The sequence below is a fragment of the Pituophis catenifer genome, unplaced genomic scaffold, assembly GCF_029215685.1.
Source record: "Pituophis catenifer annectens isolate HBS135680 unplaced genomic scaffold, rPitCat1.0.hap2 SCAF_1, whole genome shotgun sequence".
Taxonomy (NCBI): Eukaryota; Metazoa; Chordata; class Lepidosauria; order Squamata; family Colubridae; genus Pituophis; species Pituophis catenifer.
Genome location: NW_027256881.1, coordinates 129,168,670 through 129,193,015, shown reverse-complemented (window position 1 = coordinate 129,193,015; position 24,346 = coordinate 129,168,670). Strand labels below are relative to the sequence as shown.

The 24,346-nt window shown below is 38.4% G+C and overlaps 1 protein-coding gene across 4 annotated transcripts in view; it reads left to right on the top strand.

Annotated features, from left to right (window-relative positions):
• The window catches only part of FBXO25 (F-box protein 25), a 28,278-nt gene extending 6,127 nt beyond the window's left edge, over positions 1–22,151 (top strand). Inside the window, exons 3-11 of one of the 4 annotated variants that reach the window (XM_070932961.1) lie at positions 3,493–3,590; positions 5,590–5,639; positions 6,630–6,722; positions 7,775–7,868; positions 8,480–8,664; positions 9,163–9,345; positions 9,949–10,092; positions 11,896–11,922; positions 20,963–22,151. In XM_070932961.1, coding sequence (XP_070789062.1) covers positions 3,493–3,590; positions 5,590–5,639; positions 6,630–6,722; positions 7,775–7,868; positions 8,480–8,664; positions 9,163–9,345; positions 9,949–10,092; positions 11,896–11,922; positions 20,963–21,052 — 964 coding nt within the window. In that variant the 3' untranslated portion in view covers positions 21,053–22,151. Of the gene's footprint in view, positions 1–3,492; positions 3,591–5,589; positions 5,640–6,629; positions 6,723–7,774; positions 7,869–8,479; positions 8,665–9,162; positions 9,346–9,948; positions 10,093–11,895; positions 11,923–20,107 lie in introns of all 4 variants that reach the window. The other 3 variants (XM_070932963.1, XM_070932962.1, XM_070932964.1) reach the window with 3 other exon arrangements.
• Positions 22,152–24,346: the final 2,195 nt, after the last annotated feature.

The window sequence follows — 24,346 nt, the reverse complement described above, 5'->3', positions numbered from 1 at the left end:
TGTTAAGGAACAGTAAATGTCTATGGAGATTCTCAAGTCATCCGGGTCATGGTTGTTCCAAAGGTGCATTTTTTTTTTTTTAGGAGTAGTAGATTTTCATCCTGAAATCAAGTTGCTGATAAGTGCATATGCATCTTTGATTAATAACTATTTTAACTAGAGGTTAAATATGTTGTGCACAGAATAGCAAATAAAAATTTTCTAAAGTAATGTTTCTACAGCTTTTGCAGCATAATGATCTCTTGTTAGATCAAAAATTTGGCATCCCTCATATCGTAATTATTGTCTTGTTAGTATTTGGGGCCAAAAGGAAAACACAATAACAGAAAGTTGGTATTCAATCCGTTAGCACTTTTACAGTATATCTTTGATTGGGTTTTGCAATTTCTCACTCTTGGTTAAACCCAAATCCTTTTATTTCAGCCTTACGGCAAATAAAACAAGCACAGCCTCTTAAGAGGCCATTTGAAGCTGAATATCAAGTCCAAAACCCTGGGCAAAAATGGTATTAAGCAAAAAACAGAGCAAGCAGTAATTAAGTTCTGTACTTTTGTAGGGTTATTCATTTCGATTTAACCAATCCTGATGCCGTTTAGCTTTTGAAGAATCATTCAAGAATTATATACTGCTTTCACTTGTTGCAAGTTTATGCACATTTACTCCAAAAATGTCCAGGAGCACAGGTTTTTCCTCCACTGGCTCACTCAACACTAAGGAGATGCTAAGAACCAGGAACCCAGTCCGAAAGCCTCAAAGTGCTAATCCTTCTACCATTCCTTTCTCCCCACATCTGAATTTCTCACTTTGTAGATTCACACAATGTGCTTGAAACTGTGAGGTGATTAAAGGTAAAGGTTCCCCTTGCACATATGTGCTAGTCGTTCCCGACTCTTAAGGGACGGTGCTCATCTCCGTTTTAAAGCCGAAGAGCCAGCGCTGTCCGAAAACATATCCGTGGTCATGTGGCCGGCATGACTAAATGCCAAAGGCGTATGGAACTCTGTTACCTTCTCACCAAAGGTGGTCCCTATTTTTCTAATTGCATTTTTACGTGCTTTCAAAGTGCTAGGTTGTCAGAAGCTGGGACAAGTAACAGGAGCTCACTCCATTATGCGGTGCTAGGGATTCGAACCGCTGAACTGCTGACCTTTAGGATTGACAAGCTCAGTGTCTGAGCCACTGCATTCCTTTAGTGAGGTGATTGGTTTATGCTTTATGTGTTGTCTAAACCGAGCATACTGTAGTTGGTTCAAGGAAGGTGGACAAAGCAAGGCGGGGACCAGATGTCAAGTGAGCATGACTTTTCTGACCCTAACTCATCAACTATCCCAGCACCCCTCCTTCCACCTCTTCAATCCTGGAAGGAAAAGGCAGAGTCATTTTCAAGAGGCCCACAGTTTTGTAGATGAGAAGGAAAGCAAGAAATATAGCACCAGTGTTCAGTGCTTCATTAGCCCAATTCATGGTATAATAATGGAGTTTTCTGATAAGTGAAGATAGCAATAGCACTTTGACTTGTATACTGCTTCATTTCCTAAGCGGTTTACAGAGTCAGCATATTGCCCCCCAATTATATCTGCATCTCAGTAGTGGGTTCCACTTACCGTTGTTACCGGTTTGGAACCGGGAGTGAGCGCGCGTGTGCGCTCACGTTGCTCATGCATGGTACTTCTGTATATGCGCAGAGCGTCCATGATGACGTCCGGGCAGGTGAATGGAGCCTCCTGCTGCCACCACTACCGGTTCGCCCGAACTGTGGCAAACCGGTAGAAACCCACCACTGCTGCATCTTCATTTTGCCAACCTCAGAAGGATAGAAGGCTGAGTCAAGATTGAGCCAGTGAGAATTGAACCGGTGGCAGTCGGCAGAATTAGCCTGCAATACTGCATTCTAACCACTGCACCATCATGGCTCTTATGACATCATATTCTCAAGAACCAATGTGCTAGAATTCCAGTTCTATCGTGCCCAGCAAGCATGACTGCTGAGAAAAGTAACAGGTACTTTGTTCAAACAGCTTTTGGAGGGCCATGACCTTCCTGTCCCTCCAAATTTATTTCTTTGTGGGCATGCAGCAAGACATAGATTGGGATTGAATGGGGTATTCCTGATGTTTTCTCTTATTTCATTTAAATCAAGTATTTTGGTTCTTTGGTAGTAGAGAAACCTCTTTCATAACTGAATTATTCTTTCTTCTGGCTAATACGTTCTGCTGTTTACTGTAATATTTTGGCAGATTTTTCTTTGTGTAAATGGAAGTGAACTTAAAGTCCCAGCTGAGTGCAAGTTAGCAATGTCAGGTTTCATTTCTTTCTTTGAAATAAATCCAAGGTCTTCGTCCTTGTGTTTCATAGCGCTTGGGCTGAATCTATTTTCCTAGTGAGATATTTTTCATTAAAATTTGCTATTGGAAGAATCTACTTCTGATTTAGATTTAGATTTATATAGAGCAGATAATTGCTATGCCACAGATGGCTGGCGGTATTTGTATTAAAAAAAAAATCCAAAGAGATTTTTTTTTTTCTTTTCAAAAACTCTGATGCATTGCAATGTTGAATTTGTGATGCACTCTTTGCTTTAATAGTTACTGTTTTATCCCTAGAGAAGTGGGTGGAAGGTTTTTTTCCTGCATCCTCTATTCTTTTTCTCTTTGATGCTTACTGTGTTCCGTGTATACTGTATGAGTTTCTTAAATCTGAATTGGCAGTGATAAATACTTTTCATTTGATACTGAGCTCAGTGAATGGAGAAAATTCCTGTACGCAATTTTCCCATCAAAGAATAAAAATAGCCAAGTAACACCTTTATTTTTCATGTTGCATTGTTCATGTTTATAGTTTCAGTATTTGGGAGGTGAGCAAAGCAAACCATATTGGATTGGGTTCTGGGAAAATAAAGTTTGCTGTATCTTTTTACCAACCTACTTTTTAAAAAAAATTCTTTATGAAAATTGAAAGTGTAATTATAGAATTCACATAGATTGATCACTTGGTACTTCTACATTAAAAATTTAAATTTCGCATTTAAAGGAAGTTTAAAATAGCACAAAATACTGGATTTAAAACAAGAATAAAATATTGTATGACCCTTGGGTGTAATTTTTATTGGAACGGTCTTTTTCTCTGTGGTGTCTGACTATAGTTAACTACTTTGCCTGAAAGGAATGACGTGAATTACTACTTTATACCAATAATAATTCATATATCCATATGCTCCAATTAGCAAGATTTGCCTGTCTAAACATTGTCATGTGGCATCTTTTAAGTCGAGGTAGAAGAACAGAATCTGAGCCATTCTCTGTGTGAAACGTGTCTCCACACATCTATACCTGGAGGCCAGGAATGTTTTTGTAAATAGAAGAGAGCTCTTTTCTTGTGTTTGCGAGTGATTCTTCACCCTGGTGCTTGTTTAAATATTGCTTGAACACAGCCGGCGTGGCTCTTTCCTATGTCAAACACATTTCATGCATTACCTCTGTGGTTTGCTTTCAGCCTCTTGAACAGCGATGAAGAAATATGCAGCACCGAGTGTGAATTTGCAAGCAAGAAAAGGAAAAAGGATCACTTTAGGAACACGGCAAAATCTCAGTGTAAGCAAGAATTTTTGCAATTATGCAATTTGACAATAGCTTTTGTGCCTCAGCAGAGCTGTTATAAGTATGTCCACAAAAGATTTATATACTTGAGAAGCACAGACTAGGTAAGGGTTGCTTTGTATGTGTGTATGTGCATAAAAAGTTGTATATGGTTAGGGTTTGCACCATATTTTAAAAAAAAGAAAAAAAGAAGGGTTTATTTGACTCACATAGCTCTTCAAGGCTATTACGCTCTCTACAGCAGGGGTGTCAAACTCATGTCATCACGGCAGCGTCATGTGACATATCAGGACTTTTTCCACCTTCGCTAAACCGGGCGTGGCCAGCGCGGGACTTATCTGGGCCGTGGGCCGGGAGTTTGACAGCCCTGCTTTACAGGGTAAGATTAAAACAACTTTTCAATGCTCTTTTATTAAACTTTTATTAAAACAATTGTTCATGTATATATTTAAATGTATGATTTAAGAATTTTCCCTTTCGGAGGTTCCTAATAGGGTTGGTCATGTATGAAAAAGATTCAGGAGAAGCACCACAGTACAAATGCCAACATAACTCACCCGCCTTGTATTAAAATAGACTGATTCTTTCAGGCTACCTACTCTCCTGGGTCTGAAAAGAAAGTGGTATGCTCTTTAAGAGTTCAACATGGTAATGTTAATGCACAGAAGCCTGGAAAAAATCAGGCCTGAATAACTGTGAAGGCCTCTACTTGTGCTCTGGCTGAAGTATTTTGAAGCATCCACAGCCCTGGTTGAAAGCTTGAAATTTTCTGAGGCAGAATCAAAAGCAAATGAGTAGATGTGGCTAAATACCAAACTGTGATGTTGAAAGTGTGTTTCCCAGTGAAATTCACCTCTTGATGATTTCAGGACATTGGCATTTTTACAATGAAACATTTATTTGCAACCGTAGGTCTTAGCAAAATTCATGTAAAATTATAGCAATCCAGATCAGTCCAGGAAGTCATATACTGGCTTTTAGTTAGAATATAAATCTGAAGTGTTGGCTGGACTGATTCCACTTTAAAAGGGGGAGTCTGAATTGGCCCAGAGAAGGCAGGTCTTCCCCATTTTTAAAGGTGGTTGCAAAAGCTTTTAAATTGTACAGAATCTCACTTCAGTGTAACATGATGATTAACTAGAAGGAAGTGAAGAGATGTGAGAAGAACTGGTATGTTAATTACATTTCTGTTGTTATTAGTGAGAGGCGGTTTTGCTGGTCATTTTGTTGAATCACATTCTTTCCCAAAGTCTACAACAATCTAGTTTTTTTTTTTTAAAGTAAAAAGCTAGTGAGGGTATTCAACTAAACAGAAAGGAAAATAGCTGACCTTAATACCTCCTCCTTCCCGTTTGATATGATGTGCATTGAGTCAATATTACCTTCTCTGCTCCACTGATTGAAATTTCATCCCCTAAGCCAAAACTGTAAATATTGTCCTCTTTGTTCCATCCTCCCCCTCACCCCCCAAACTCTTAGATTTGGTAGCCTGTGAAATAACTGGAAATCTGTAATATTGGTGAGGACACCATCTAAACACTGAAATTTTTTTTGGTCCAAAGAGAATGTTCGATCCCTTTCTCTAGATTTGAATGAGGGCAGTCTGTTGAAGAGCTGTCCCGTACATACGTCTGATCATCTTTATTGAATAATTCTTGAATAATATACTTGACAGGACAGCAAACGCACGGTCAGATATATGGATTCAATGGAGTCATTAACAGAAAAGCCTTAAGACAAAACCTATTGTGACATTCCTTGATTGATCAATATTAAATCTTAACTGGTGTTTACATTACCACCACATTTTGTCCAACACCAGAAGCCTGCTTGAAATAGCTACTGTCCTGCTAGCTAATGCTTTGGTGGGAGTCACTTTAAATTCAGCCAGGGAATTCTATGAGTGCCATAGAAAACAAATGTGGGCAAGGGCGAATGTTATCAATCCAAACTTGAAGTTATTCAATGAGTTTGTGCTTGGTTCTGTTTTCAGGTTTTTATCGTGAAAACTGGATATATGTTCATAAAGAAAGTACCCGTGAAGTAAGTGTTTCTGTACAGTGACTGTTTCCGAAAGGTCCTGGTAGTCCCTCATTTAAGGAATCTATTCTTGCCACTGCAGAAAGGAGTATACTGTATGTTAACTCTTTTTCAGGATAGGAACAGTTTTATCAAAATATTTCGATCGATTTATTTGTATTATCTGTAAAAAAAAAAGATCTAATGAGACTTGAGGAGCCGCAGTATCAATCATTTTTTTCTTTTTTCTTCCCATACCTATATTTCAGTGGTGAAATCTTCCCCGGTTTGCCACCGGTTCGCTGCCTGTGCATGCGCAGTGTGCACCAAATGCACGCTGTGCACATGCACATTCACAATACATGCCAAATGCACACTGTGCGCATGTGTAGTATGCGCCAAAGGTGCGCTGCACACGGAAAAAGGAGGCTTGGCAAGGTAAGTAGAACAGCGAGGGGGGAACAGCTGTGCCACGTGATTTAGATTCAATTTTAATGATTTTAAAATTAGATTCAATTCAATGATTTTAAATCGCGCGGCACAGCTGATCGTCAGAAATACCGGTTGTGACCAACCGGTAGCTTTTTTTTTTACTACCTGTTCACCAAATCAGTAACTTTTGTCACTACCGGTTCACCCGAACCGGTGCGAACCGGTAGGATTTCACCACTGCTACGTTTGTTATCTTAATTGGTCTAAAGTACAACATTACATGTGTGTCTTCCCTTTTGAGAGATAAAAGAAAGCATTCTAGGCATTGAAGACTTGCCACAAATGAATGTAGAAGCAGAATGAGCCCTGTTAGGTTTATGTAGAAACTTCCTCTTGCCTTCCCTCCTTTGTACTCCTTTGGTGATGATGTTGAGAAATTAGACAGCTTGGAAACTGGAGCATCAGCTGCTGCGTGAATCACTCTTTGTATAGCTTGTGTACTTCTTATTCCTGCTTCATCTTCTCTTTTTAGTCCTTCTGCAACTCTAACATCTGTTTACTTTCTTTCTTTTTTGTTTCAAGAGGCATGGCTATTGCACTTTGGGAGAAGCATTCAATCGTTTGGATTTTTCAAGTGCAATTCAGGACATCCGGAGGTTCAATTACGTAGTTAAAGTAAGATGTTTCTGGCCTGTGTAGTTCCATGATTGAATTAATTCTTATAGTTAATGAACGTGCCTTATGCTGTTGACCTTGAGGTGGTTCAGAACAAGTTTTAACTAGCTATCTGCATGTTGATTAGTGTAATATATTCGGATGGCCTGGCTCTAAATTTGCATTGCTTTCACTACCTACCTACCTACTTACATCCCAACTCAATTGATGATGATATTATCGGAGTAGTTACAAAGAAACTTCTTTACTCTCAGAAGTTTCTCACACCTAGAGAACCCCTTGGCCAACAGCATTAATCAGCACATTGTCTAACGTTACTGTTTTGTGCTTTAGCTGACCCATAGAGTTGGATTCATTCAATATATTTACTTGATTAAACATGTTTAGGATTATTTTGACATTCACTTAAGTATCTTTAAATTAAATACTCAGGCATATTGAGCATCCGAGCATGCCTCCTTTCCGGGTGACTTTTGTTGATTTTCTTAATCCTCCTATTGAAATCAGCGGGAAGTCCTGTGGTTGGAATGTACTTAAAATGGCTCAAGCATAGTAATAATATTTGCATCTCCCTCATAGATGTTTGATGAAGTAGAGCAAAAACATTTTCTGGACTTCAAAAATATTTTCAAGAGAACGGCTTTGCAGGAGTTCATCCCCCCCCCATCTGCTATGCAGGAACTCGAAAACTACCTTTTAATTCGGCATTTTATGTGACAAAACTATATCGCTCAGGAAGTGCCTTTGGTTTGAAGTTGACAGGATTAAAATTGGAGGTGAATTGTGTGTCACTCTTAAAGTAACTCCTGATGTTAAGAGCGGCTGTAGACAGGTGGAGGTACAAGTGACTTGCGCTCCTGCTGTGACTCTCAAAAGGGAATTTGCACACATGCAGAGAAGAGCAAGCCCCAGATTCAAAGGCCGGTTACTTTTGACGGCATCAGAAGAGTCGTTCACTTGCACTCCACTTGATTAGCCCTGCTGTAGCTTCTTGTGATTAATATGTGCCATTTGACTTTACCTACTGTTTAAGGGTGGCTGTTTTCTTTTAGCTTCTGCAGTTAATAGCCAAATCCCAGTTGACATCCTTGAGTGGTGCTGCTCAAAAGAACTACTTCAACATTTTGGATAAAATTGTTCAAAAAGGTAAAACTGCATCATATTCTCAGAATTTCAGGTTTGTTCACTCACCCCAAAAAGATTGCCTACCGGGGTCTATGAGAATTCACTGTGGGGCCAACTCCCCATGGCCATTTTGCCACAGAACAACTCACTGCAGGACAAGAGTTGGTCAAAGAAATGGTGGAATAGAATCATTTTTAAAAAGGATGCAAAAGGAGGGGCAGAAATTCTCACATTTCAGAAAAGAAATGTGAATGGCAAAAATTAAAATATTTTTTATATATTTTAAATAATTAAATAGAATTGTTAAATTGTCCTGAAGTGACTTGTCCCATGGCAAGTTGGCCATGGCAAGTTGTCCACTGTTGAGTTGGCCGTGGTGAGTTGGCCACAATACATTGGTTGTAGCAAGTTGTCCCATTCTGTGCCTACCAGTAGGGTTATTTATGTTATTTGTAGAGTTCATTCTGATTAATACTAGCTAAGGATTAAATAGCTGGATCAAATTACCTGTTCATTTGAAGCATGTTATGGGGCAGGTTCTGTTTTAGCTAAGAGAATGAATAGTCTGTACACTATATTTAAAAGCGGGATTACTCATCCACCTGTATATATCTTTCAATTCCCATTCCAAGTTTTGGAAGACCAGTATAACCCACGCCTGATAAAAGATCTTCTTCAGGACCTGAGTTCCACCCTCTGCATGTTAATCAGGAGTGTAGGGAAATCGGTGCTGGTAGGAAACATCAATATTTGGATTTGCCGATTGGAAACTATCCTTCTGTGGCAGCAGCAGCTCAGTAATCTTCAGATGACCAAGGTACATCCAGCTTTTATGCCTTTGTTATATAAAACTGGAAAAATCATTTGGAAATACTGGGAGACAAAGAGGGGCATCTTTTCTGTGAGAATCTCATTAAGGATTAACTCCCTTCATTTTGCTCTTTAGGACAAGAAAGCATGAAATAAATAAAAAATCTTAATCTAAAATAGATGATCTGTGAAGAATCAGAAATGGCAATCTAGCTAAAACATGAAGAAATAGGCAATGTTTTAGCATTGGATTTTTGTTTTAAACAAATCTTATTTTTTTCTAATAACTTAATAATATTTTGAGCACCTGGACATGTATACTGTATAGCAATATATATAGTTAGTCTACTTCTAATTTTCAGAATTATTGGAACATTTAGTTTTGACTTTAGAATATCATGCTTATTTATTAAGCTTTGCTTTTGATATAAATGTTTGAATTTCTAAATCCTGTTTACGCTTGGTGTTTAAATTAACAGACAACTGTATTGATTTTGATTTTTAGCACATCAACAATGGACTTACACTTAGCGATCTTCCTTTACATATGCTGAACAACATTTTACATAGATTTTCAGATGGATGGGATATCATTACTTTAGGACAAGTGACTCCAACATTATATATGCTCAGTGAAGATAGGCAATTATGGAAAAAGCTGTGTCAATACCATTTTGCTGAAAAACAAGTAAGAAAAAGTTTTGTTGTGCATATACTTTTGTTTAGTGAGGTTTTGAAACTTTGCTTCTATGTAAAGAATCAGGAAAAAAAAAAGGAGAAAGAAAAAGGAAACCAACTTGCTTGCAGTTCCAAAAGGAAGCATGAACAATCATTAGCAGCACTCTTTTGCTCTCTTATGTACATAGTAAACATAGTGGGTCAGAAAGAAATCTCTGGTTTCAGCAGAATTTACTTCCATTTAAGTATAAATTCAATGGTAAAGAACATGTACTCATTCTGGCTGGAGAATGCTTGGGGTTGAAGTTCACACCTCTTAAAATTACCAAGTTTGAAAAACTCTGCTCTAGACCCACGTTTTGCTTACCTTTAATAAGAGGCTATAATAATTGAAAACATTTGCCTAGCATTGCTTGCCATGCCATAACCTAACAATTATTTGATGGACAGGAACCAAAAAAACCCTTAGTGAGTCAGTAACCCCCTAACATATTTCACAAATTATTTTCTAAAACATTTCTTTTGATGTGTACAAGTTCTGTTCCATTATTGTTATCTGACTTGACTGCTGGATGAAACATGATTGCCTTCAAATGTCACTTTTTATATTCAGTTTTGTAGGCATCTTATTTTGTCAGAAAAAGGTCATATTGACTGGAAGCTGATGTATTTTGCACTTCAGAAATGTTATCCCATAAAGGAACAATATGGAGACACCTTGCAATTTTGTCGTCACTGCAGTATTCTATTCTGGAAGGTAAGAACTGTGTAATATTTTGGAGTAAAGAAAAATTATTAGCTGTGTGCTAATATCTACTTCACAGCCTCCTGAAGTGATCATTGTTCCAGTATATAAATAGCTTTCCAAATAAGATATGTGATTGAAGAGTTCAGCTTTGCACTGTGAGAAATAATGATATGCCTGCAGAAATCACTTTATGAATATACTTCATATATATAATGAAATACATATTTCATTAAGAATGTACCAAAGTCAGAGTTGCAAGCAGCTTTGATGTTGCTAGATAGACCAGCAAAAATAGTTTTTACTTTTCATTTTTGCTTTCAAACACCTCCTTACTCTCAGACAGTAGTGGGTATGCAAAAGCTGGCTTTGCAAACAGGTCCATTAAATAAATGCAACCCTTAGCAAATAATTTGTGTTTGGAAGCCGAGGTATCCAGAACAAGTGGGATGAGTTTTACCCCTGTGGCCTTGTGTAGTTTGAAACATTTATTGGCCATTTGAAGCTTATAGGAAAAATGTAGGAATTCCTGTGCCATTGTTGGGATAATCCCTATCCACTTCTACAGTTACGGAGCTTGAGGAAGAGTGACTATCTTTCCTACTTCTTGACATGGGTGAGTAGGTTTATTAAAGCTTGTTCATAAAAGTAAACTATAATTTGAAGTCTTATCTAGCACCCTTCTTCCTTCTGGACACCCTACTAAAAGGGACATGTGAATAGTAGCTTTCTTTGCTGCTGTTCCCCAATGGCTGCCTGATTCTACAGGGAGAATGTAGATGCTCAGGTATTTCGTTGGTTGCATTCCTTGTGATATCCAGCAGAAATCAGCTGCGTGACTTTGGGCCAGTCACTCTCTTTCTCAGCTCAATCAACCTTACAGAGTAGTTGTAGGAACAAAAAAGGAGGAGGAAGGAGGATTAGGTATGTTGGCTGACTTGTGTTGTTTATAAATATAACACAGGTGGGGAATCAAAAGGAATGCTGTGGCTCAGTGGCTAAGACGCTGAGCTTGTCAATCAGAAGGTCGGCAGTTCAGCGGTTCGAATCCCTAGAGCCGCATAACGGAGTGAGCTCCCGTTACTTGTCCCAGCTTCTGCCAACCTAGCAGTTTGAAAGCACCTAAAAAATGCAAGTAGAAAAATAGGGATCACTTTGGTGGGAAAGTAACAGCACTATAGGCGCCTTCAGCATTTAGTCATGCTGATCACATGACCAAGGAGACGTCTTTGGACAGCGCTGGCTCTACAGTTTAGAAGCACCTCCCCTAGAGCCGGAAACAACTAGCATGAATATGCGGGGGAACCTTTACCTTTAAGGATGTTTTCAGTCTGATTTATAACAAGGGTGCACTAGTGCTCCTGGCCTTTCCAGTGACTGTCTTTGCATTTGCAGCCAGCAGCCTTAAGTAGCAGAAGTGGGGCAAGAAAAGTCTTGTACAGGAAAGGTTACAAGGATGAAATGCTGAAAATGGGGATAAAGAATTGCTAATAATAGCGCTGGTCAATAGCAATGACTAATTGTCATCTTAAAAGCTTTCTCTCTGTATTGTTTTATGTCTAAAATTTTACTTTATTGATAAGGAGAACGGATCCATTGGTTTCAGCTCATTTGCTTCCAAGAAATATCTGGCTAATTTGCTATTTTTAAGTTTTTTCCCAAGAGAGTGGAAGTTTTCCCTTCCATCCTTGCTTAATAGTAGTGCCCACAGAACACTTTTATAACCATGATTGGAGTATTGGTTCTGTCCAATAAAATCTTCCTCTCTTTTGTTTCACTGCCTTCCTTCCCGTTTCTTCCTCCATGACCTCAAAGGACTACCAACTTGCTTTGTTATTCAAGGTACTTTTCATTGTACTTTCAACTTGGCTTTCTTCTGTGTCCATGTTGTTGTAACTGAAGTGAAAAGACGTGTCCTTTATAAGTGGAATGTGGAATGTTACAACCCTCAACATGCTGTTCTCATAACTGTTGGCATTTTAGAATTGTGTCCCTTAACTTGAGAATCCAGATGTGTGTAGAGTTATCTATTTATAGGGGAAAGGGCACTTTAAATTGCAACATTTTGCCTGCTTCCGCATGGAAGAAATGGCATGTTTGGTTAACATCCACTTCATGTGCTTTCTTCTTAAAGAGATGGTTCAGATTACTTATGAGAATTTTAGCGAATGCCTTAGAGAATTAAGAGTACACTAAGCAAAGGCCAGAGGCTTTTTTTTGACTTTGACTACCTCAATTATTCCTCAACCCAGTCTTGGACACAGTGTGACAAGTGGGCACCAAAATGCAGAAAGCCATGTGAGGATTATATTTGATCTTTTATTGCATTTGTAAAAGGCCTGCCCTCTACGGACTTTAAATGGCATGTATTCCCCCTTTCAGTTTTATATGGGAACACTGAAGTAGACTAAGTTGAGAGAATGACTAATTCAGCATGCTGAATGGCTGTGTCTGCGTGTGCATGTGTGCATTTCTCTCTCCTTCCTGGTTTGACATTCTAACTGTGGGTTATTAATGCCAAGAAAAGCACATAATAAAACCAACAAGGAAATCTGTGTGGGGGAAGGTCATTCTGAGTCCCAGTAAGGCCCAATTAGATACATGATATAGTTAGTCATAATATAAGGCCTTTATTTATAAACCATGTTCTCTATATCTGGGACAGAGGGTCTCCCTACCCCCCATTAGCATTTCAGACAACATTTTTTAGTAACATCTATATTGGTTTGCTTCATGGTGGACTGTTTCCCTTTCTGGGATTTTGGCTTTTTAAAATTTCAGCTTTCTGCTCTCTTATTATTGTAATTATTGTATTATTGAGGACCTAGTTTGTGGGGGCAATAAGCTGACTTTGTATAAATATACAAAAGAATGAAGGCTATTGCTTAGCACATTGTAAGCCGCCCTGAGTCTCCGGAGAAGGGCGGCATATAAATCAAATTTTTTTTTAAAAAAAAAAAATTGCCCCACGAAGTTCATTGGAGTGAGAATTGTTGAAATGTCTACTTAGGCACAGGTGTGGCTTCTCATGCTTCTGAGGTACTCCTACAATAATAATAATAATAATAATAATAATAATAATAATAATAATAACAACAACAACAACAACAACAACAACAACAACAACGACTTTAGGATTCAGACTGACAGGCACTTGGTCCACAACACACCTGACATAACAATAGTTGAAAAGAAAAAAGTATGGTTCATTGACATTGCAATACCTGGTGATGCACGAATTGAAGATAAGCAGCAAGAAAAAATCACAAAGTACCGGGATTTACAAATTGAAGTTGAGCGACTGTGGAAAAAGAAATCGTGTGTTGTCCCGATTGTAATTGGAGCCCTCGGAGCAATACCCAAAGGGCTACCCTGCTATTTAGAAATTCTAAATTTGCCGGACTTGAACATTTTGACTCTACAAAAAACCACCTTACTCGAAACAGCTTACATCCTCCGACGATACCTTAACAGTTCCTAGGTCCTTGGTTAGGACTCGAGCTGCTGAGCTATTAACCAGCCTCAAAGGCTGTGAATCTCACTAAAGATTAACCAATAAATAATAATGCAAAAAACTGGAAATTTATGCAAAACTGGAAATAATGCAAAAAACTACTTGGAACATCATACATCTTAAGAAGGTACTTGGTGATACCTAGGACACTGGCAGCAACTCGTATCAACCATTAGCACCAGTCAGTGGTATTTGTGATGCATTTTTGATTGTTCAGTTGACTGAGTTCGAACTTTAATGAATAAAGTAAATAAGAATAATAATAAGAATAATAATAAGAATAATAAGAAGAAGAAGCACAAATTGAATAGAAACAGCTAGAAAAAATAAAAAAATACTGTGATTTGCAAATTGAAGTTGAGCAACTACAGAGGAAGAAATCAATGGTTGTACCAATAGTAATAGGAGCCTTTGGAGCAATACCCAAAGAGCTGCTTAGATACATGGAAATTTTGAATTTATTAGACCTGATATACTGAGAAGTTACCTTAACAGCTCCTAGGTCCTTGATTAGGACTTGAACTGTTAAGTTTTTACCAGTCCCATACTGTGAATCGAATTGAAAATTAAATCAATAGTAATAATAATGATGATGATGTATCATTCAAAGAATCTATGGGAAAAGAGGGAATGAACTTGATGGTTTAGAATGTAACACAAACTCAATAATATTGAACTCAATAATACTGAATTCCAGAGATATTTCTCTTGCAGGTTTTACATGTTCTTGAAAAAACAAATCTTTTAACTTATTGGAAATTGGCGTGCCTGAAAGGTCCAGCAATGTTTTAGGACCTCATAAAGCATTCTTAGAAAGTAAAAATGATGTGTGAGTTAAAGTGCAGAGATTTACATAAAGGAGCACTTTTCCACTGGGGGAGGGAAAATGAAAAGTCACCAGAGATGCTAGAAAACATCCTGCAGGGATGGGAGGCCTTGGCGAGAACAATCTCAGCAGTTTGCCTTTTGGAAAATGGTTATTTTATAACAAGCCGCACCAAACTAGAACAGCCATTTTATTAACTGTGGTAAGAAGAACTGAAGTGAGGAGTCAAACTGACAAACTAAATAGCAGCTCTTAAAGAAGTTAAATACAAAATTGCTGATCTTTTCACAAAAAAATAAGTACTTTAACACTGGCTATTTTCAAAATCTGAAGAACAAACACAATATAACCCTAGTTTTTCCCTGTATGCATAGAAATGAAAAAATGAACTTGTGATTTATGGCTTTGATGATTAGGCAGGATAAATTGCAGAAAGAAGGGAATCTTGATGTAACCTTAGAGAAAGGAACTAAAATATGTTTTCACTTATAGCTGCTGTGAAGAATATTGGAACTCACTTCTTTGTATCTTTTTTCTTTCTTTCCGATTTTTCTTTTACTTCTTTCCTTGCACTTTTAGCTTTCTCTTTAATTTCTTTTTCTCTTTTCTTTCTTAGAAAAAAAAATGCCACAGTATTTTATTAGTTAGTTTGTATATGGTTAGTTTGTTTCTAATAAAATATAAACCTACTTTTTTCAAAATAGATTGAAAATCATTTCAGTTAATTTAACATATCTTCCAGGGCAAAGGTTAAAAGAATTATTAAGAGGAATATTTCTGTATTCGAAGAATGAACTTTGTAAAAAATAATGTGTCTTCAGATGCAAAAAAAAAAGATAGATAGATAGATAGATAGATAGATAGATAGATAGATAGATAGATAGATAGAAAGGTAGGTAGGTAGGTAGGTAGGTAGGTAGATAGATAGATAGATAGATAGATAGATAGATAGATAGATAGATAGATAGATAGATAGATAGAGTTGGTTGGTTGGTTGGTTGGTTGGTTGGTTGGTTGGTTAGCTAGTAGTTAGTCAGTTAGGGTTTTTTAGGTTATTGTGTATAGACCTGTCTGATCTAATAGATATTCTATATTTCGATTTGAAAAAAGCTCTTTTTCAGTTCTGACTTCAACAAAGTCAGTTGTGCCATAAGAGGACGAGCACTTTTATGGACTGGCAACCAATTAAAATAAGCAAAGTAGGAATAAATGAAAATCCTCCCATTGACAGGATGTGCAAGGTTGTGCCCACCAGGGATCATGTGTGAAACTAATGCTTCAATGTGTACACAGATGATTTATGGCAGAGGTATCACACTCGATTTTATTAAGGGCCGCATCAGGGTTGTGTTTGACCTCGGGGGCCAGAGTGGCCATGGCTAGGGTGGGCATGGCCAGCTTGATGTCACTTGTGTTGGGGACATCTGTGGTGGCCCAAGCACTCTGCCAGCAAAATCAGGCTCCAGAGCTCCATTTTCAGCTGCGACAGCCTCCTGTCATCTTCTGCCAGTGAAAATGGAGCTCAGCAATGGAGCTTGATGTTTCTAGGACAGCCCCGCAGGCCAGATCTAAGCACCCCGTGGGCCAGATCTAGCCTAGGGTTAGGGCTGAGTAATGACATACCATACTTTTCGGAGTATAAGACACACTTTTTTTCCCCCTTGAAAGAGGGTGGAAATGTTGGTGCGTCTTATACACTGAATACAGCCATTTTTGTCCTCCTGAAACCCCACCCCGCATGTCCCATTTTCACCAAAAACAGGCCAGTTTTTCACAAAAATGGGATGCGCAGAGGGTTTGGGAGGCCTGCAGAGTGCTCCTGGGGGCCAGGGAGGGCAAAAACCGGATGTGCGGAGGCCCAAAACTATTTTTTTCTTGTTTTCCTCTTCGAAATATTGGTACGTCTTATACTCCAGTGTGTTTTATAGTCCGAAAAATACGGTACCTATGTTTGCTGTTCAGGATGGTGAAATCAAAAAAAGATTATGAAGAGTTCCCAAAGGATCTCTCCAACCTGGGCAGCCTCAGAATGGCAAAAACTATTCTGTGCAAACAAGCAAAATAATGCATGCTGGCCCAGAAAAATTCACCACTGTTACTGTCTTGGCAGTGACTGATTGATTAGGAATGGAATCTTGGAATCATAGTGAACAATTTGATGAATATGTCAACCCACTGGCAGTGGTTGTAAACAAAGCAAAAACCTCGCTGGGTATAGTTAGGAGGAGGATTGAAAATAAAACTGCTGATGTTGAAATACCTAAAACATGTCTCAGGTGAGACTTCGCTTGGGGGATTGCATACAGCTTTTGAACACCACACCTGAAAAAGAAAATTATAAAACTGGAAATGGCATGGAAAGGCCACCAAAGGGATTATACGGCTCAAGTATCTCCTTTATCAGATAAAAATTGGGCCTTTTTAGTGCAGAACAAGGAAGGGGAGAACTGAGTAGAGGTGTATAACTAAATTGCAGGGATAATATAACAAAAAGCTTTCTCCTCCTCTCATTATATTAATTGAGGTGATATTTATTGGAATTAAATGCCTAGGTTGAGAGAAGAAAATGCTTTTGATAAAGCACGTAATTAAACTATGAAACTTCCTGAAGCCGGTTTAATTCATAAACAAACAATATTTCATAAAAGTAGACTGAACTAATGAAGTTGTCAATGAGAACTGATATTGATGGCTGTTTTCTACTCCTAAATTAATATTACCAATGCTAGTTGATGGGAAGTGAACTATTATTCTACACAGTCTGGGCTTGGGAGTTTTCCAAATACTTCCTGTTGGCCACTGTGAGGCATAGAATACAGGAAATTCTCCACTTACAACCATTCATTTAGTGATTGTTTGAAGTTATGATGATACTAAAAAAAAAGTGACTTATGACTGTTTTTCACATTGATGATCATTGCAGCTTCCCCATGGTCATGTGATCAAAATTCAGCCTCTTGACAAATGGCATGTATTTATGATGGTTGCAGTGTCCCAGAGTCATGAAATCACCTTTTGGGACCTTCTGACAAGCAAAGACAACAGGAAAACCAGATTCACTTAATAACTGTGTTATTATCTTAACAAATTCAGCGATTCACTTAACAATTGTGTCAAATAAAGGTCGTAAAATGGGGCAAAATTAACTTAACTGTCTTCCTTAGCAACGGAAATTTGGGGTTCAGTTGTGCTTGTAAGTCAAGAACTACCTGTACTAGATGAGCAGAATATTACAATCTAAGAGAAAGTTAGATGAGTCCGAGTTCTGATCCAGCAAGGCTGTTGTTATTTTTCTAATGGGGAAGTTCGTTCTTTACGATGTTTTTTTTTCAGCAGCAAGCTGTTAAAATTCCAGATTTATCCACCAGCCTTCAAAGTTGAGGATCTTAATATAAAAAGGCTTTTTTGTGTTATGCCAGAGAGATGGAACGATTACATTATTGTTCATGTGTAAGTTTGATCCCAGTACTAGGTGGAGATTAACTCTGTAGAACAATAATTCAATAAGGAACACTTTATGTTGGCGCATTGCCACAAATTTTCACAACAGCACTTCATGAAGCCTCTTGAGATGAAGGATACAAGGCTTCTGTGCAAAATACAGGATGATTCCTTCATTATGTGATGAGCTTTCAAAGCATTGTTTTCATTTGCTTGCCCCATTAAAACTTTCCCCTTCTGTTTTTAAACCCGTATAGTTGTGTCAATAATTGATTTTTAAAAGTGTTCCAGATTGAATAAAAAAAGGAGCAAAGAAAAATAAAAGGGCTCTCTGTGTGTGTGTAGATGACATCTGGATGATGAAGCCAGCATGCCTTCAACTGAAAACATAGAACATAGAATAATTAAAGAGTTGGAAGACACCTTTGAAGTTTTCAAGTCCAACCCTCTGCTTCAGCAGGAGACCCTGTACTAATTAACTGGAAACCAGGAATGATTTTCTCTCGTATGTTTGTAGAAACACATAGGCCGTTGGTTTTTATTCTCTTTGCAAAGTTGTGTTACTTGCTAGAACTGACTACTAGAATAATAGCAGGGTTTAGAAAATGAAAGAGACAAGGAGGGCAAGAGTTAAAAAGGATTCTTAAACTGCCATCAACCCCAGCCATTTATCAAAGCAGATCTGTGCAGAGATACACATCACAAGATGACTTTTTTGTTTTTTAAATGACCTGGTAACTATATGCATTTGTTCTGAATGAATAAAAGGGCTTTGAAAATCTAAGCACTGTGGGAAATATATTGCTCTGCGGTAGTTAAGGAAATGGAAAGCAACAATCTCTCAGTGTGAAACTTTAAAAAAAAAAAAATTAAGTGCTTCATTTGAAGCACTTTACAAGTAGAAATTCTGATTTTCCTGTGTAGCATCATAGTATTCCATTTCAAAGTAACTCACTTTGGAGTATTAGGTGATTAAGCTCCCAGATGGTGTTAAGCCATAACCCTAGTGCTGATATTCTGAGAGTAGAGGCTGAGGCTCACAAGATTTGCTATTAGCTGATATAGACAATCCCAGATATGTCTTTCCCTAAAACAGTTCCTAAGACCTATCTGCAGCTGTCTTCCTGATGTGGTACACTCCAAGGATGTTGAGACTGAGCGTTCCAGAATCTTTTATCATTGTGGTCATGTTTGTACATTTTAAAATCTACAGTGTCATTTGAGAGTGCCAGATTGAATAAATGCTAAAGTAGTCCTCAATTTACAATCATAATTGGGACTGGAATTTCAGCTACTAAGTGATGTAGTCATTAAGCAAGTCATTGAGTGACTGGACTTGATTTTATGAACATTTTTACTACAATTGTTATGCAAATCACAAATCTGAGTTTGATCTAGTGGTTAAAGCACCAGGTTAGAAAGCAGGAAATGGTGAATTCAACTCCTGCTTTAGACATGAAAGTCAGCTGGGTGACCTTGGGCCAGTCACTCATTCTCCGCCCATCCCACCTCACAGGGTTGTTGTTGTGGGGGAAAGGAAGAAAAAGGAGCATTAGATATGTTCACCGCCTTGAATTGTTTATAAAAATAATAAAGGTGGGATATAAATAAATAAATAAATACATCTAGCTTCCCCAATTGACTTTGCTTGTTGGAAGGATGCTTTTTCTTGCAACCAATGGTAAATGCAAATTGTGAACACATGACCACAGGAGTAGGCGATGGTTGTAACTTCAGGGACAGGTTCAGGGGTGAAATTCACTTACCTTCCCTACTGGTCCGCAAATGTGCAGGCACCATCCACCATCCGCATGCGCAAAGCCTTAAAATCATGAGCAAAAAAGCAACCTCATGACGTCCGTGTGGGTGGGCGGAGCCTCCTGCAGCCGCCACTACCGGTTCACCCGAGCCAGATAGAACCATCTGAATTTCTGTTCTGTCCCCATTGCACGCACACACACAAACAGACAGCCAGGAGTTAATGAATCAAACAGTCAGGAATTCCTTTAAGATAACCGTCTTGGCAGCGAACCATGAACTGCCTGCCAAGAGATTTTACTCACTAAGGGAGGTTTTTTCTCCTCAGTCCAATATACCAAATTAATTCCACAAAGCAAAGAATTGTCAAAGTCCAGTCCGAAGAAATCCAAAAAGAGCTTCTAACAGGGTTCTAGAAACACAATATGACTTCCGAGCTTTTCAATTTGTCCGTCACCCCCTTTTATCCCTTGTGGGGTGTGGTCCAGTGACTCAGCTCAATCTCTGGCCCGCCCACACTTCTTTCTCTGCAGCGCACCTTATCCTTCCAACGCTGTCTGGGATCCAGCCAAAACTCATCTTCCTCGCTCTCTTATCTGCGGTTGCTCCAAAGTGCCTTGCTCCTGGCATATCTCCTGGCCTTCAGAGGAAACCAGAGGCATTGCCAGAGAGGAGGGTCCTGGAGAGGGAGGCCTTGCCAAATCCTCTCCTTCACCTTCTGAGTCCTCCTTCACCACTTCACTCCTGGATAGGTTGTGAGTTACTTTTTTCAAGGCCATTGTAATTTCTATCTTTAAACAAATGGTTGTAAATTGAGGACTACCTGTATTTCCCAAAATCTTTCTAGGAGGGATGAAATCGACTTTTTTTTCCAGCCAAGAATTATGCTTGACTTTTGAATAGTACGTTGGAAGCTGCAGTTTTGGAGTGAGTGGGACTGAACAAAGCACCCATGTGACATTACTTAAATACATGCAAAATAATTATTCCCATATATTTCAAGTAAATATTTACTGTAGCTGACAGGCTAGGAATAAATACCAGTGCATTAACAATCTCTCCCTCTTGTTTCATACTGAAAGAAAAACTTTTGGCAAGTGCTTAAGGGGGTAAGTTGTGGCTTGGGTTACAAGGTGTGCATTCTTGAACTCGAGAATTGTTTGTGGGGCCTTAGAGCTCAAGAGATGTTTTGATCTAGCCTCAGTTCTGATTTAAAAATAGAAGCAGGAGACTTTGACCCAGATGTTCCTTTGTCTCAGCGCTGCTTCCTGTACAAAGTCCCATTTGGCGGCCAGCAATTTTCTAGTCCATAACAAGAATAACGGTGTTTTTCCTTTCTTTAGGACACGGGTCATCCTTGTACAGCTAACGATCCCACTGGGTGCTTCACACCAGTGTCACCTCAGCACTTCATAGACCTCTTCAAATTTTAACGGCAACCCGTGGCAGAGGCTGAGGTGTTTTTTTGTTAAAGTTTGGCAGCGCCATGCAGTACGTGAATGGGAGTTTTGTGTGTGTGTGTGTGTGTGTGTGTGTGTGTGTGTGTGTGTGTGTGTGCAATACTTCTCCTGAGATGTTTCAAGTTAAAACCTGGGTGTAATCAGGTCAAATAGAACGTTGCTGGAACTTCCATTAAAACCTTTAATTTCTAAGGAGGCAGAAAAGAGAAAGACAATTCACTTAGGAAGGGAAGATATACCAGAAAGAGATAGGTTTCTGTGAAAGTAATAATTGGAATTGGGCTATCTGCTTGATAGCCAACAACACATTAATGTTTTTCTTTGAGTTTCAGTGAGATGTTTGGAGTTCACTTGTTACTGAAGTGAAGAAACTGATGAGTTTCTTCTTACTTGTCCAATTCTAAATATACCCAGTTGGTACATCCTGTAAATACTCAGAGGATACTCTTAGGATTTCTATGTATATATCATGTTGATTGTGAGCATTACACAAGGGCAAAATGTCCTGTATACCACTTGTGCAGGATAGCCAGCAATTCCATATTGTAAATACGTTCAGCACAGTATTTATTTTCTTAAAATACATTCTATTCATTCCGTCCCATCTCTCTGTCTCCTAAATAATGTGAGCTGTTAGTATCCTGACTGCTGAGCCAAGATGCTGTTTTCTAGATGCAATCCAATGAATTGTGTTGAGTGAGAGATATATGTGTTTTCCCAGTCGTCTTCTCATTGATGTATCCTCAAGTCTTAATCGCTTTGAGCAAAATATGTGGCTGGGCTTTGACAGAGAATGGGACTTTGTTTGAAGCAGTGCTGTTGAAGCTTTGCTGTGAACATCTTGGCTAGTTTCTCAGAAGTGGAAGATAATCTGAATGCTCTGAAGACTACTCTGAGAATGGGATTGGTAGGAGAAGCGAAGGGCAGATTTGCAAGAACTTCCACTGTTTAGAAACTCTTAAAATCACCATTTCCATTTAAGACAATACATAGATGAACAAGGATTTATGTTATGTACCACCATATATATTGAATCTAAGTTTCTACCCGAATAAATCATTTCATCTTCTAACTAGAGTGTGGAGTTTTTTATGTTAACACATTACATACTCCTGGTTTTAGCATTCTGTACTTATAAACATGGATTCTAATGCTATACCTATATTTATGTTTATATAAGCTATGGGGAAAGCCTACCACATGTTTTACGATCAGATGTAATTAACGTTTCCAATATTTTCATAGCAGTTCATATTAATATATTGCTATTGTAGCCCTATGGGATAGCAGCCAACACCATGTTTGTATCGAATTTCAAGAAAAAATGGTTTCTCAGAGATTGAATAAATGTTGGTCTTCTTTCTACTAAGAAAGAATTTTTGATTCTTAATGGGATAGCATTGCCAGAAGTAACCAGTAATCACCCAAATGGTCAATCTTCCTATTTCTCATCATCTCCAATAGCTCATCTAAAGTTGGATCGAGGCTGGAGAGATCAGAAATGGAGTTTCTCAAGCATTTCTGTCATGATTTACATACACAATCATGCCCCATGCCCTCCCCCCCAAAATTACACACAGAGAATTTAAATAAACCCAGAAGAGTAAGATTGTTCGGGTAAACTATCCTTATGGTAAACTATAATTTGCTTTTTACTTAGATTATCCCCATCAGATGTCTTTTTTTAAAGCATTGGGAGGCTTAATATAGACATCTGCATGCAACATTTATAATATCTTTTATATAATTTTGCACAGAATTCACATTGCCTTATGAAAAAGGTTTTTTTAAAAAATAGAAATAAACCTATACAGTACTTGAGGTAGGACTAAGTATTAATAAACTTTCCCAAGAGACAGTGAAAAAAAATCTAACCAAATCTACCTGTCAGAATAAGTGAAATAACGATAAGAATAACTTCTTTTTCACTTGAAGCCATATGTGGGCCCTTCCTCAGGGTTAAGGCGAGAATGCGCTGAAGGAGGTTTAAAGTGCTGCAATGCAAAAACTTGCATTACGTGGGCAAAAATTCACACACACCATGTTGATTTTCATCTGATGAAGATCTTTTGCTGGAATATCAGTTGCTACCAATTTGTATTCCAGTGAAAAGCATGGACTAGTCTCCACGCTGCATCCTTTCTTAGATTTCTACATTACATCATTAACATGGTTGTGCAATGAGCTTACCAATTGGTTAAGACAAAATTTGAAAGTCTATTTTTCAGCAAAACCCTTCAAAGTTGTCTCATTGCAAAAACCCAGGATCGACGGAGCATCGATGGTGGTGGTATGTCAACTCTTTCGTTTCTCCTTTTTGTAAGTGCAGGGTAAATTGTGCACAGTAAATTGTGCTGATGAAGATGAATACATGTGATGCAATAGGGCTATGATCTGAACGGTCCTAGGAGCCCTTACTATTATGGGATGTCTCCCCCAAATTCCTCCCACAGCTGAGGATGTTCAAATACGATCACATATTTGGATTTGATCCAGGTTGTTTAAAGGTGGGGCTTCAGTTTGTACACTAGAGTTGTTTGAAAGAAGAGGAGAAGCAACTTCCTTTTTCTAATCCTGCTCCTTATAGTCAGTTACAAATATTTGCCAGGCTTAAGAGATGGGTTACTTCTGTAAGTTTTTAAAATCTGCTTTGTTTTTTCATGGTTTTGTTTGGGTAGTTTATTTGTATGTGTGCGCTACCCACGTTGACGTCTGTGAGATGGCAGCTATATTAAATATATAGACAGACTGACTGACAGACAGACAAGATACATACTGTACATACATACATACATACATACATACATACATACATACATATCCACTCACATTTTGGGTTACTTTGACCTTAGAAGGAAAGGAAAACCAAACTTGGTCAAGAACCAACACTTGACAGTTCCAACCATCTAGCTACATCATGGCTTATTTTATATAAATTGTGATCTCTGTGGAAAAGGCACTCAGCTTGGCAGCCTTAACAAAAACTACTGTATTTGCTTGAACTGAGTGCCTTGCATGTATATATTTTAAAGTGACAAGTTTAGTTCTGCATCATAAGCTATGAGAACTGCTAGAGATGCCCTTGAAGAAAAGGGTGAAAATACTGTGCTAATGGCATGAAATCACTATTGGAGAGCGCTCCAACAAAAAGGAGATGCTTTTATGGCTTTCCACAAAGCACAAGTTTATATATTGTTATGAAAATGTCTCAGTGTGTCAACTTCAGCAAAGGTAAGTGCCTTAAGCACTGTTTCACGGGTCAAGTGG